The 15,788-nt window shown below is 38.0% G+C and overlaps 1 protein-coding gene across 1 annotated transcript in view; it reads left to right on the forward strand.

The window, feature by feature from the left end:
* TTF2 (transcription termination factor 2) overlaps nucleotides 1-15,788 on the forward strand; it is a 58,363-nt gene that overhangs the window by 13,841 nt on the left and 28,734 nt on the right. The window contains exons 5-9 of the mRNA XM_007485262.2: nucleotides 2,589-3,536; nucleotides 4,091-4,217; nucleotides 4,636-4,755; nucleotides 5,400-5,548; nucleotides 15,074-15,155. Of these exons, the coding sequence (XP_007485324.2) occupies nucleotides 2,589-3,536; nucleotides 4,091-4,217; nucleotides 4,636-4,755; nucleotides 5,400-5,548; nucleotides 15,074-15,155 (1,426 nt within the window). The remainder of the gene's footprint in view (nucleotides 1-2,588; nucleotides 3,537-4,090; nucleotides 4,218-4,635; nucleotides 4,756-5,399; nucleotides 5,549-15,073; nucleotides 15,156-15,788) is intronic.

Consider the following 15,788-nt stretch of genomic DNA (forward strand, 5'->3'; position numbering starts at 1 on the left):
GTGTCTGAGACCGGATTTGAACTCAGTTTTTCGTGACTTCAGATGGAGCCCTATACAGATGACCCTCTGTATATATTTACATATATGTATACATATATTTATATAACCCTAATATTTCCCTGAATTCTAGTCCTGTATCTTCAGTTGCTTGTCTGACCCAATAGCTCAAAGTGAGATTTTCCAAAACTGGACTTATCATATTTTCCTCTAACCTGGGGGTAGCTAGTGTCTCATTAGAAGAGAGCCAGGCTTAGAGACAGGAGATCCTGGGTTCAAATCTTGCCTCAGACACTTCTTAGCTATGTGATGGGGAAAATCACTTAACCACTCTCCCCCCACCCCCCATTGCCTAGCCCTTACCACTATGGAACCAATACACAGTATTGATTCTAAAATGGAAAGTAAGGGTTTAAAAAAAAAAACAACAAAATTCCAGACTTCCTTATCTATGTTGAACATACAACTATCTTCCCCAAATCTTACAGTCATCTTTGAGTTCTCCCTTTCTTTTATTCCCTATAAGCAGTCATTTTGCCAGAGTTTGCCACTATCCCTCTAATTTTTTCTGACATCTTCCTTCTCTTTATTCTCATCGCTACCTTTATAATTCAGACCCTCATTACCTCTTGCCTGGATAATTGGTCTCCCTGCTTTCACTCTTTTCCTTTCTCCAGTTCAGCCTCTGTATTGCTGCTTACATCTTCCTAAGGTACTCATATGACCTGTGTCCTGTCCTGGTTTGTTTTTTATTTCTAACAAAAACAATAAAAAATCCTTGGGGGATTCCCATTTCTAAAATAAAATTCAAATTCTTTAGCCTGATCTTTTTTTTAAGACCCCCCCGCCCCCCACAATCTGATTCTGACTTACCTTTCTAGTCTCCTTGCTTCTCTATCCCACTTGAAGGCAAATACCTTCCTTTTTGTCTCTGTGAAGTCTAGCACTTTGCTTTGCACATAACTAGTGCTTAATAAACAAACATTTGTTAAACTTAATTGTCTAAATACAATCTAAAGAAATGGTTCAAGTTGCAAAGAGGCAAATTTATATGTTACAACTGGTTCTATTCAGAAGTGGAATTAACCACCCCAGGACCTACTGGTTTCCTTTTTATTATAGGTGTTCAAACAAAAGCCAGCTGACCCCTTCTGATATATGGAGATTTTTGTTTAGGTATTGGTTAGACACAGACTATTGAGGTCTTCCAGCTTTAAACTGTGGCATCTTATCCCATTATGAATTGCTCTACTTTTTTCATCGTGTACCCATTGACTCTTACCGAGTGGTCTTTTGAACTCTTCAATTAGAGTCAAAATTAGGACTTCCTGCCTTTTTTTTTTTTAACCAATTTCCATGCAGCTTTTATGTTCTGAGAGTTGTCAGCATCACTTTTATTTGGAGAAAATACAAGTGTGATCAGACTAATTGGAACATCTTTTTTTTGAGTCTGATTAGTCATCATTGTCATTACACCTTCACGTATGTATTTAAGTTTTTCAGGGTGCTTTATACACATTAATTTATTTGAATTTCACAATCTTGTGAGGTTAGTTATAGTACAAATCTCCCAGTTTGTAGATGAAGAAACTGCAGTTCAGAGGAATTAAGTGACTTGCCCATGATAACACAAATACTAAATGGAGGGGGGATTGGAACTCAGGTTTTCTTGACACAAATCCTATATTCTATCTACTGTCCTATACAGCAAAGTGAAAATAAATGCCTGTTCACAATCACATCTCAGGGAGCTTAACTGATATTTGATTACTGAAATGAGAGTAATGCTAATTCATATACCCCTGGATAGTCAGAGAAATTCATCTCTACTTGGTATTTTCCCCTCAACAGCTTTTTAAGGCAAGAGGTTTATCTCATTTTGCAGACAAGGGAAATTAAAACTCCAAAAGGTTGAAGGATTTGCCTATAGTAAGACAGTAAGCCAAGATTTGTATCTAGCTCTTCTGATTATCAGTTCAGGCTTCTTTCTGCTATACTACACTATTTCCCAGAGTACATTTGGATCATTATGATTGCTCATAACATTCTGTCTAGCAAAAAGAAAGATAAGCATTAGATATCATCATGATGACAAGAGAAAGCATTTACTATCTAGCATTTTGATAATAGCTTTTAAACTTTTGATTCTGCAGAACATCCTTTGGAAGTTGGCTAATACTTTCCTGAGCCTAAGACCTAACAGTTTAGTATGAGGAGGTCTTGTAGTGCATTGTAAATGGCTCTGTAAATGAGCCCCTTGAATTTTGATTCTTTCTTGGTGGAGGAATGCTTCCTGGAGACACTGTTCTAATGAAGTTAAAGAATATAAGGTTATGTTTTCTATTCCTTCCATATCTTCTAAGAGAGACTTTTCTTTATTTTTTTAAAAATCCTTACCTTCTGTCTTTTTAAAATCCTTATCTTCTGTCAATAGTAAGTATTGTCTCTAAGGTAGAAGAGCAGCAAAGGCTAGGCATTTGGTGTTAAGTGACTTGCCCAGGGTCACATAGCTTAAGAGTCATTTTGCAAACTCACATATATTATCATCATTATCATTCTGTACTGGAATTTTATTCTTTGGTCTCTTTCAGCCGCCTAGTGCTAAAGAACAATTAACAGCTAGTAAAACCCATGATTCATCTGATTGGCTCCAGCATTCCAAACACTCAAGAAATCCTTTTAAAATTTTGGACAAGAATCAAGAACCATCCCTCTGGAAAAAATTAAACAGTGGTGAAAATGAAGAAAAGAATGCTGAAAAGAAGGTAAAGGAAAAGAAAGATCAGCTTTTGCCACAAAACAAGGAGCAGAAATCTTTGCCTGAATCCAGCGTGCAAGAGAAACTGGATGTGGAAATAAGGAAATCACAGGCTGCAGCTCAAGAAAGGAGAGATACTGAACAAGAGAAAAGAACAGTACTTCAGAAGAAAGCAATTGATCCCAAAATTTCATGCCCAAGAAGCTTTTCTCAGGTTAAGCAAGACCTGCCCAATGAGAAAGACCTGAGGAAACAGTCTATTCCTCTTAAGGAGAAGAAATCAAAAGATACAAGTCCCTTACTCCCAGATGAATCAGCTCCTCAGGGAAGAAGTGAATCTAAGCATAGACTTCCAGGAGCTGTGAGTCTGGGCACTGTAAACAAGGCCCAGAAAGATCAGCCTAAGAACTTTGAGACCAAAGAAACAAAGGGAAAGGCTGATCTTGGCCCACAATTAAAACAGAAGAGTCAAAGCCTGGTGCAACCAGAGATTCCCAGAGCACCCCCTCAGAAAGAAGTTGATGGACCATCTGTATCATCAGCTGCTCTAGGAGAAAGGAAAGGCATCAATGAAAGCAGTGAAAATGTTATTTCCTCCAAACCAGGAAACTCCCTACAGGTTCAGGTGGCAAAGGATTCAACACAGAAAGAGAATCTTAAAGTACTTGAGACAAGTGAACCAAGATCAATCCCAGGATGCATAAAAACTTTGAAGAAGGTGGAGCCTTTAGACCCCATGGTCCAGCATTTGCATCTTGCAGCACAACTTAAGCAAAAAAAGGTGACTATGTGCACCATGATGTTTGTTTGTGGTCAGAACAACTTTAATCAGTAAATGTAGGTAATTTAGAGGTAATACCTTCCTAGGAGTGGCTCTTAGAAGTATTTGCGTTTAGCATATTTTTATATACTTAACTTAGGCACCAACTGTTAGCCAGGTTAGAGAGCATTTTAGAGTGTGAGGACTTCAGATAATTCTACAGTGGAAATAAAAACCCAGAACATACTCTCTAGGAGGCATCCAGCAAGAAAAAGTAAGTGGCTTGACACAATCAGTGCATATTCTGGGCAAATAGAAAACTCCAGGGTTTTAAGGCATAAAAGATTGAAGCATAATATGCAAAAAAGGAATAGTTGAGGGGATTGTCCATACCTGCTCTTTTCACCTTTTGCCTGTTGATTTCCTGGAGTGGGAAAATGTTAGAGAAATTCCAGACCAGTGTGCAGCAGCTAAAATTCAGGATGCCCAGTATTTTGTGGTGTTTTTATTTTAAATTCTCTCTCATTGAATGCTGAGAAGAGAAGGACATCATTCTAACAGAATCTGCTTTTCAGAGTACTCTGGCATCAGTGAACATCCAGGCCCTTCCAGATAAGGGTGAGAGGCTCCTCAAGCAAGTTCAGGATTTACAGGCTGCACTTGATACACTGTCCCTCACCACAGTAACAAGTACAGACCAAGGTAAAATGAATTATGCACTGGCTAAATCTCTGGCTGTGGTTCAGAAAGCTGCTTCAGGTCTATCACACAAGACAAGTGCCATGCTCTTCATTTGGGCCTCCTACTTTTGCCTCTGAGTTTTCTTCTAAAGCCTGTACTAATTTTAGGATTTCCTCCTTTTCCCAAAGGTAAGCTCTCCAATTTCTATCTTTTAAGCAATTTTAGAAAATCTAGTTTCTCTCCAGGAAGCTTTCCCTGTCATTAATTAGAACAGTAGTGATGGCTCCCCCATATGTAACTCCTGTGACTCCAATATCATTGTTTGGCTTCTCTATTTTCTGAAACTTTTAATGATCGTCTACTTTTTTTGAGCAGGGACTAATAAGGAAAGCAATATTTATGACCATCTACCTTGTAACCCATTCTAAAACCACTACAGAAGCACCTTGCATGGTGCCACCCAAACCACTACAACTTCCGGATTCTCGCCCACCTGGTTCTTTGGAATTGCATGTTCCTAACCAAACATCTGTTGGAAGATCTATCCAGCACTATGGAGGTAAGATCGGTTTTTGTTGTGAATTTTTTTTTGTTGTGAATTTTTAACCATTGTAATTGATGTTTTAGGTATAGGCCAGATGCCCTTCTATTTTTGAACTCCACATTAATGAAGATCATTCTCTGGGGAATTTAACTTATTATTTAGATTTGATCTAATTTCTCTTCACATCATTATAATGTAGATAGACCAACTTTTAAACATTGAAGCATTTTGTGCTTGTAGCAGTTTTCATCTTCCAATTTTACATGTAGGTGTATGCATGCATACACTTTCACGTGTTTAGTACCTCTAGAAGTATAAAAGAACAAGGATTGTATGTTTAAAAAAAATTTGTCACAGGATCATAAATTAGTAGATGCTTTTTGTTATCACACATGCCATTTCCCGTTACTGACCTTACAAGAACTCTGTACTTAGTAACAAAGGAAAGCAATTTAGCAAAACTAACCAACAGAAGGTTCATGTCTGCCAGTATATACAGTGTTCCATACCTATAGTCCCCCACCTTTCTAGGCTTTTGAGTCCCAGGCTTCTGGTTCCAAAACTAACAGGTCTGTCGATATACTGTACTGCTCCTCATATGTTCAACCAGGAAAGAATTAATAGCCTCTGCCCAACCAGGTTATGTAATATTTTCCTAGACAAAGTCCATTTGTATGGGGGCCGGATGACCCAAGATCGCCTTCAGGCTGTGTGGAAAGTTACAAGTGAAGCCATTGATCATCTCCACAAGTCTCTTGAATCATGTCCTAACAAGGAGACAGTGGCAAAAGATCCAGATGGATTAAAGGTAAGCACATATAAATCTTTTTTTTTTTTTAATTTTATAGTATTTTATTTGATCATTTCCATGCATTTTTCATTAAAGACAAAGATCATTTTCTTTTCCTCCCTCCCACCCCCCGTGGCCGACGTGTGATTCCACTGGTATCATATGTGTTCTTGACTTGAACCCATTGCCATGTTGTTAGTATTTGCATCAGAGTGTTCGCTCTGAGTCTTTCCTCTGTCATGTCCCCTCAGCCATTGTAGTCAGGCAGTTGCTTTTCCTTGGTGTTTCTATTCCCTCAGTTTGTCCTCTGCTTTTGGATAGTGTTTTTTTCTCCTTGATCCCTGCAGATTGTGCAGGGACATTACACCGCCACTAATGGAGAAGTCCATTACGTTCGATGATACCACAGTGTGTTTGTCTCTGAAGCACATATAAATCTTACACACTTTTCTGTTTAATAAATTTTTGTCTCTTGTTTTTTCAAACATTTCCCTCTTTCTCTCCCTTCCCCCCTACCCACCCCCCCCCCCAATTCATCCCCTATGTCAAAGAAAAATCCATTCAGCCAAACTGAACAACACATCCCAAGGTTCTCATATTAGGTACACCTATAGGCCCTCACCTCTGCAAAGAAGGGGTTAAACAGGTTCTTGGTTATAAAAACTTCACAACATTCCATTTCATTTATTCTGGTTGTATTTTAATTTGCATTGTTATTGTGTATATTATTTTCCTGGTTCTCTGGATTCCTCATATCATTTCTTACTTCATAGTATTATTCCTTTATACTTATGTACCACAAGGTCTGTTTAGCCATTCCCCAGTAGACAGGTATCTATTTTGTTTCTAGTTTTTATACTGCTACAAAAAGTGCTTCTAAGAATATTTAGGTATAGCTGGGCCTTTCTTTTCCATGATTGTTCATAATCTTGTTCAAGATTATGGAGCCAAATGATAGATATTTTAGTCACTTTCTTGGCCTAATTCCAAATTGCATTCCAGAATGATTGGACCAGTTCACAGTTCTACCAATCGTACATTAGCATACTGTGTTTTTACAACCCCTCCAATCAATCAATAAACAAACATTTAAGTGCCCGCTATGTGCCAGGCACTATGCTAGTGCTGTGGATACAAAAAGAGCCAAAAGAAAGCCTCTACCCTCAAGGAGTTTACAATTTAATCTATTCCTATCTTCTGTCATCTTTGCTACTTCGTGGGGCATAAAATAAAACCTCAGAGTTGAAACTGTGAGATTAAGTCACAAAGCATTTCATATGAACAACTTGGTTGAAATAACCTAGCCTAGTGATATTCTAATACATCATTTCTTCTGTGGATATTAGTCATTTTCCTGCTAGAATGATAACTTTTCCATTGTCTAGTACTAAAATAGTTCAATTTTTTATTAAGCATTTATTAAATTTGTGCAGTCTGTTCATAATCAGCCAACATTTATTAAACATCTACTATGTGCCTGGTACTTTACTAGTGCTAGAGATACTAAAGAAAGAAAAGGCAATGCCTTCCCTGAAGAAATTCACAATCTAGTAAACAGCAAGCAAACAAATATGCAGATAAGTTATATTCAGGATAAATAAAAAGTAGTTAATGGAAGGAAGGCACTAGAATTAAGAGAAGTTGGAAAAAGTTTCCTGTAGAAGGTGGGGTTTTATTTGGAACTTAAAGGAAGCTGGAGAGATTGTTGTTGGAGCAGAGAAGGGGGAAGGGGACATAGTCAAGAGATGTTGCAAAGGTTCGATGGACAGGCATTGGCAACAGATTAGCTATGGGGAGTGAGAGATGGTGCAGATTACAAAATGATTCCTAGGTTGTGAGCCTGAGGGATTGGGATGATAGTGCTTTCCTCAACAGAAAATAGGGAAGATAAGAGGGGGAGGGTGTGTGTGTATTGGGGACAAAGATAATGATTTCTGTGACATTTTATTAACTACTTTGGGGATGCAAGGTTAGCTCCAAGCTCCTTGAAATTTAGAATTCATTTGGAGAAAGTACATTTGTATTTAAAGAACCCAGAGAATAGTTTCAGAGCACCATGGATTATTGAAAAAGGAAATGGAAAAACCTTTTAGTATCTTTTCCAAGAAAGCTCCAAATAGGGTCACAAGGAGTTGGGCACAACTGAAACAACTGAACAAAAAAAATCATGGATTGAATGTGCATGGTTCTGTGATATGAATTATAGGCTTAAATTCAGTCAGTCAAACAACAAGCATTTATGAAGATTTCACACCATGCCAGGCTAACTATGCTATGTGTTAGATATAGAAAAAGATAAAAACAGGTCATCTGAAAGGGGGATGCATTGGCAGCAGGGGAGACCAAAAGGACCAAAGGACCTCCTACAAGAAGGTAGGTTTCAGCTGAATCTTCAAAGAAGCAAGTGTAACCAAAAGGAGGAGGTGAGGACAGGGTATTCTGGGCATGAAGGAGAGAGCCAGTGCATAGGCACCATGCTGAGAGACAAAATATCATGTTTAAGGAACTATAAATAAGCCTGAAAGGTGGATTATAGAGTGTAGGAAGGAGAGCCTGGGAATGTTGAGACTGGAAAGGTAGGAGGGGGACACTTTAAGAAAGTCACTTTGGCTACCTGAAAAAAATTGAGGCAAGTAGATCAACCAGAAGACTATTGTAGTAGTCTAGGCAAGAGGTGATAAGAGTTTGTACTATTTGTGGCCCTATGAATGTATTGAGAAATTGAGACATTGAGAAGGTAAAAACTTAAGATTTGGCAGTGGGCTGGATAGTGTAATGTAGGGACTAAAGGGAATAAGGAAGATGGGAGGGAGAGAATGAATGGGGTTGAGAGGGTGAAGAGATTGTTCTTCCCCTCCCTTACTTCTGGGGAGAGATAGCCAAATCCTATCTCCTTGAAAGAGGGAGTATGTCTCCTCAGAGAATGGTTCTGGGAGATGGACAAGAGACTAAAGGGGGAAACCTTAATAAGATGGCACAATGCCCCACTTGAGGTCCAATCTGTTCTTGAGAGGCAAGATGAATTCTTATGCCTCTGTTTCCTCAGGGACACCAACTGTCAGTTTCCTTCAGGGTCTTGGCTCTGCTGCCAAGGAGGGATATTTGTTCCTTGGGTCTGGCAGTCTTAGATCACTGGGATCCAGAGGTTGACCACCCCTTTTTGGGGAGAGGTATGACCCTCCCCAAATCTTGAGTCCCTTTTACTATTGTTAGAAACTGGCCAGGCCTAAATCTAGAGTAGCAAATGATTTATTTGGGTTCAAACAGGGAAGGAGTGGTAAGGGTATCAAGCAGGGAAATGGGTGAACAGGAAGTGCTACTAATTATCCCCTCTGGCAAATTGGCCCTCCAAAATCTAGGGATTCAAGACTTCTCAGCCTTGATCCCTCTTCTTGCCAGCTGTCTGTTGGTCCCTACTCCTAAGCTAACTAGCTTGAATACAGAAATTCAGGAACAGATAGGGGAGAGAGACAGCGAGTGAGATCTTTGAAAGGGATCTCTGTGGACGGCTTTCTTCAAAGTCCCAGTCCACAATATCCACTGATGGCTTTTGATTGCTGTTTAGAGATGAATGAGAGGTATCCAAGGGTTCAGAAAGAGACACAGGCTTTTTCCCAGCCTAGGAGATCTACCTCTTTCCTCAGGCTCCCAGCTGGAAGTACCTGAGTGACCAGTTGGACTTCTCCAAGCTTCTGGTTCTCTCCTGGAACTTTCAGTTTTTTCTTCTTACTCCTCCCCCACTCTCTCTGCAGCTGATCTCTGTCAGAGACTGCTCTCTTGCTCAAAGTGAACTGTCTCTCCTCCTATCTTACAATAGATATGTGGCCTAAGTGAAGGTGTGGACTTGAGGATGACCCTGAGCTTTCTAGAGGAAGGTAATGTCTTTCACAGTCATAGAGGAGTGTAGAAGAGGGATATGTTGGGCATTGGAGTGGGAAAGGTGAGTTCTGTTTTGGTCATGTTGAGTTTAAGATAAGCAAAGGCATCTGGTTTGAGTTGTCCAAGAGAGAATTGAAAATGTGTGACTTAGCTCCACTGAAAGGCTAGGACTGGATATATGGATCTGAGAGTCATCTATATAGAGATGATAATGGAACCTGTGAGAGCCAATGAGAAAAGAAGCTCTAGGATAGAGCTTTGGTGGACATCCAGGATTAGTGAGTATAACATGGATGAAGAACCAGCAAAGGAGATTGAGGAGGGGAAGTGAACAAATGGGAAGAGAACCAGGAGTGAGGGAGCAGTGTCACAAAACCTTAAAGGGAAGAGAGTATGCAGGGAGAAGGTGATGGACAGTGTCATATGGTACAGAGAGGCCAAAGAGAATCGAGATTGCAAAAAAGCCATCATATTTGACAATGAAATGATTGTTGGTGGCTTTGGATTGGGAAATTTAAGTTGAATGATGAAATCAGAAACCAGATTGCTAGATTGTTAGAAGAGGAAGAGAACAGAACATGGAGGCACTAACTGGAGACTTTCTCAAGGAGTTTATCCATCTGTAGAAGAGGAAATATATAGTACAATACCTCATAAGAATAGTCAGAGCAAGTGAGGGTTTTTTAAGGATGGCAGAGACCTGGGTATATTTATGTGGAGTAGAGAAAGATTGAAGATAAGAGAGGAGTGGGATTGATAGTGTGGGCAATTTGCCATAAAAGTCAGGAGGGGATAGGATCATAGGTATATGAAGAAGGGATTGCCTTAGCTAGGAGTAAGGCCTCTTCACCCAGGACAAGAATGAATGAGGAGAGAGTAGAGAGAGATAGCAGAATAATGTGAAATGAGGAGGGTAGCTATCCACAATGTATTTTTTCCTTTCAATTATGAATTAAGGTCTCTGCTGAAGTGCTATGGGAGACCTGAGAAAATATGGGAGGTTTTAGAATAGCTACTGTGGAGAGTGGGATAATGAATCAATTAAGGAAGAATAGAATGTTTGCCTTTGCAGCAATGAGGGCACCATTGAGATTTGATGACATAAATTTATATTGGACCCAATTATCAAGGTTTCCTGATTTCCTACAGCTCCATTCAGCAGCATGAATAGAGGTGAATGGTGAGAATAATCCAGGATTGGGACTCAGCAAGAGAATAGGACAAGAGGCCAACAGGAATCAGTGGTTAGAGATGTGGGGGAGAGGGGAGGGGAGAGTGTAGCGAGTGTTGAGGTGATTGGGAAAGAAGCCAGGAGTCTAGGGAATGGAGGTCACAGAGTTTAAGGTTATAAGGCAGAGGGTAAAGTAGAATAACAAAAAAAAAGTTAATTAAACAAAGGAATTTCAGAGTTTATGGCCATGGAAGTGAAAATACTTGTGGAGTGACTATTTCAGGATGTGTCTGGGGTGAAAAGTAGATAAAGGGAATGAGATAGATTCAAGATATGCTGCTTTGTTAGCATATTGGAAGGGGCATCAAAATATATGTTGAAGTTCCCCAGTGTAACTGTAGAAGATAAAGAGATAAGGAGAGGAGAGCTGGGGGAAAGGAGAAGGGGACTGAATAATGAATTTGGATCTAGCAAACTAAGAAAAAGAAGGAGGTGTTTAGTGAAGGTGGTTGAGGGAGGATATGAAAATAGCAATTTTGTGGGTAAAAAAGAGACTCTCCTAATTATAAGTGGGGGATGAGAAGGGAATAGACATTTATTGACTCCTGTGTACTAGACATTTTATGTCAAATACTTTACAAATATAATCTCATTTGATTTTCACAACTACCCTTTGGGGGAGGTGCTATAATTATTCCCATTTTAGAGAGATTAAGTGACTTGTCCAGAGTCATACAGTAAAAAAAATTATTAAATTGATTAAACAAAGGAATTTCAGAGTTTATGGCCATGGAAGTTCTAATCCTGTGAGACTACCCTGTGATGATCTACATGACTTGAACATATCTAGGACCTCTAAGTGCTATTTTAATACCTCCCTACAAATCTTGGATATCAATACCCAATTAGCCATTTTTGTTTAGTCTTTTCCAATCTGAAGGTCATTATGTTTAGCAAAGGAAATAGAAACAAGAGTTGAATAATTGATCTGCTGTCTTTCCTTTGAACCGTCTACATTGAGCAGTCTCTTTTTTGATCTTTCTCTTACCCATGACAACTAAAAAAAATAATGACCTGACAAAACAACAAAAAAATGGAATCTTAGTTGCATATACTATTCCATGTTGGCATGAGATCCTTCAGGGTTTTAGCATTCCTCACATTATTTTCATGATACATTGATATGCTTTTGTATTCATCCACTCTTATCTGCCCTTAATTTCTTCTTCTGTATGTTATCTTCTCAAAATTGATCAGGGCAGCTAGGTAGCTCAGTGGATAGAAAGCTAGGTTTGGAGACAGGAGTTCCTGGGTTCAAATATGGCCTCTGACACTTCCTAGCTGTGTGTGACTTTGGGCAAGTCCCTTAACCCCAATTGCCTAGCCCATATCACTTTCTGCTTTGAACCAATACTTAATATTGATCCTTAAACAAGATAAGGGTTTAAAAAATAAAATTTAAATTGATCAACAAATTCTCCGCTCATTCACATTGATCTCTTTAGACAAGTTATCTTTTCCTTGAAATTGTTTCTTATATTGTCAGAATTTTATTTGTTTCCCATCTCCCCTGGTTCAACTTTTCTTTTAGTCCATGCCATCCTGTTGTTTCTCTGATCTCTTTGAAATAGTGCTATAATTAGTCTTGCCTATAGTCTTTTATAAGTTCTAAAGAGTTTAATGGTCTCTTCCCTCTAAGGCTTCCTGTCATTTCTATGTTAACAATCAGAATGAACATCAGAGATCAATTTGCAGTATTGTACATAGGATATTCTCTGTCTTTCTGATATAGCTGAGTGACTGCTATTGATGCTTATAGTCCAGACTGGTTTCCAACCTAGGGAAAAGATAAAAGGGTTCAAGGAGAAATGCCTCTTCAGATAGAATGAAATCTCTTTTTAAAATGAAAGAAAGTATTCAAGTAAGATATGAATAAAATTCTGAACAGAGTAGAATCCTGATGTTTGTCAAAAAGTTAGGAGGAAGCATTTATTTAGTAAAAAAGATATTTTATTTATGTGTAATAATAATTTTTCACATAAGTTTTTTTTTTTAACCCTTACCTTCTGCCTTAAAATCAATACTGTGCATTGGTTCCAAGGCAGAAGGGTGGTAAGGGCTAGGCAATGGGGGTTGAGTGACTTGCCCAGAGTCACGCAGCTAGGAAGTATCTGAGGCCAGATAGGCCTCAGATATTTGAACCAAGGATCTCCCATCTCTAGGTCTCGCTCTCAATCCACTGAGCTACCCAGCCTCTCCTTCACATAAGTTTTTTAAAGTTATAAGATGCAAATTCTCTCACTCCTTACCTTACCTTCCCCTTCCCAGAGAAGGCAAGCAATTTGATCTGGGTTATACATTTATTATCACACAAAATATATTTCCATATTGTTCATTGTTGTAAGAGAATATTCATATAAAACCAAAACTCCAAAATAAAAACCCAAATAAAGTAAAGTGAAAAATTACATGCTTTAATATGCATTCCTATTTCAACAGTTCTTTCTTGGGAGGTGGATAGCATTCTTTGTTATAAGTCCTTCAAAATTATCCTGGATCATTGTATTGATGAAAATAGCTAAGTCTTTCACAATTAATCATCCCACAATAATGCTGTTACTGTGTACAATGTTCTCCTTCTTCTGCATCAGTTCATATAAGGTCTTTCTCAGCTCTTTCTGAAATTATCCTATTCATCATTTCTTACAACAGAGTAGTGTTCTATCACCATCATATGCCACAATTTGTTCAGCCATTCTCCAGTTGATGGACATTGCCTCAATTTCTAATTCTCTTCCACCACAAAAAGGACTGCTACAAATATTTTTGTACAAGTAGGTCTCCCCCCCTCCCCTTTTTTTCTCTTTTTTTTTCTCAGACCTAGTAGTGGTATTACTGGATCAAAGGATCTGTACTGTTTTACAACCCTTTAGGCATAGTTCCAAATTGCCCTCCAGAATGGTTGGATCAGTTCACAAAGCATTAGTGTTCTAATTTCTCCTCCTAAATTTATCATTTTCCTTTACTGTCATATTGGCCAATCTAATGGGTGTGAGGTGACATGGTACCTCAGATTTGTTTTAATTTGCATTTCTCTAATCGAGTATTTTTGAAACATTTTCCTCATGTGATTATTGATAGCTTTGATTTTTTTTTCATCTGAAAACTGCTTATCCTTTGACTATTTGTCAACTGGGGAATGATTTGTATTCTTATAAATTTTACTTAAGTCTATAGCTCTGAGAAATGAGACCTTTATCAAAGAAATTTGTTACAAAATTTTTTTCTCTGCTATTTCCCTTCTAATCTTGGTTATATTGGCTTGTTTGTACAAACCCTTTTAAATTTAATATAGTAAAAATTATTCATTTTGTATCTTGTAATATTTTCTATCTCTGCTTTGTTCATAAATTCTTCCATTCTCCAAAGATCTGACAAACTATTCTATGTTCCCTTAATTTACTTATGGTATCACCCTTTATGTCTAAATCTTATACCCATTTTGACCTTCTCTTGGTATAGGGCAGTGATGGTGACCTTTTTAGATACTGAGTGCCTAAACTGCAACCTTCACACTGCATGAGACCCCCCACCCCCACCCTAACCCAGACAGAGGAGAAAGGAAGCCCTTCCATTGGGATGCTGGGCAAGGGGTGGGTCATATAAGAAATGTCTTCAGGTACATGTGGAGATGAGGAAGGGAGAATCTATCTCCCTCTGACATGTTCCAGCACAAGTGCTATACGCCAACACTGATATAGGGTATATATTAGTCTGTATCTAGTTTCTATCATTCTGTTTCCAGTTTTCCCTGCACTTTTTGTCAAATAGTTTTATTTGACAAAATTTTTTGACTCTTATTCAAAAAACTGGGATCTTTGGGTTTATCAAACACTGGATTGCTAAAATCACATATGCTTAATCTATTCCATTGATCCCATAATTCTATTTCTTAGGCAGTAACAGATAATTGTGATGATTATAGCTTTATAGTACAGTTTGAAATCTGTTACTGCTAGGTCACCCATCTTTCACATATTTTTTTCATTAATTCCCTTAATATTTTTTTATCTATTGTTCTTCAATAGTTATTATTTTTTCTAGTCCTATAAAATAATGTTTTGGTATTTTGGTATGGCACTGAATAAGTAAATTAGTTTAGGTAGAATTGTCATTTTTACTGTATTAGCTCAGTCTACCCATGAATAATTAATGTTTTCCCAATTGTTTAGATGTGACTTTATTTGTATGAAAAGTGTTTTGTAGTTATGTTTATGTAATTCCTGTGTGTGTCCCCGCAAGAATGTAAAAGAATTTTAAAAGGAGAAGGGAAAGACAGAAGGACTAAAATATACTTGGGTTGATTTCATAACAATGTTTCTTTTGTAAATGAAAAGCATGTAATAAAATAGCAAAGTTTTAGAATCTGAGTAACTGTAACTATGTATAGCTTGACTGGGCAACTTAAAATTTATGCTTATTTCTCTTCTCAGGTACCTTTGCTTCTTCATCAGAAGCAAGCACTGGCTTGGTTGTTATGGAGAGAGAATCAAAAACCTCATGGAGGAATTCTAGGTAAATGAAGAAATTTTGGCCTTTACAAGAACATGTACCCTAATGTGGCTATCCACAGAGAAATATAAAGGAAGGACCTAGTGATTAGTTTAAAGGTAGAAAGAAGCCAGTCTTGTGAAATTGAAGTGCTATGGATTTATTTTATTTTTTTATTTTTTTGCTTTTAAAGGTGCTTGTCTCTAACTCTCCATTCTTTTTCTAAAATCTTCACATTCCTTCAAAATGCAATCTACTTCTACCTGTTTGCTTTGGGTTTTTTTTGATCTGCTTTTTGATTCATCCATTTCTCCATCAAATTCCTAAACCTTCTTCTACAAACAATATAATGCTAGCTATTAATCACAAGGATCTTTACAATTTAATTATATTTTAGTTGCTTTGGTTCTAGTCAGACTAAATTCACAGTGATTAGTAGGGAGGAGCTTTTCTTCCTAAAAGGTGCTGTGTCCAGTGGGCAGAAGATACATTTCCCTTTTTTGTGACGTTATTAAATGCCACTGGAACTTTCTCTTCTGAAAGCTAGTTTTTGCCATGGAAAGCATGTCTTTAGAGCTTACTTTTTCCATTTTGTAAAATTTTAAGGTGCTATCTTACCTTCTGAAATTGAATCCAATTAGTGTTCAAGAAAAGGCA

Source organism: Monodelphis domestica, chromosome 2, assembly GCF_027887165.1.
Source record: "Monodelphis domestica isolate mMonDom1 chromosome 2, mMonDom1.pri, whole genome shotgun sequence".
NCBI lineage: Eukaryota > Metazoa > Chordata > Mammalia > Didelphimorphia > Didelphidae > Monodelphis > Monodelphis domestica.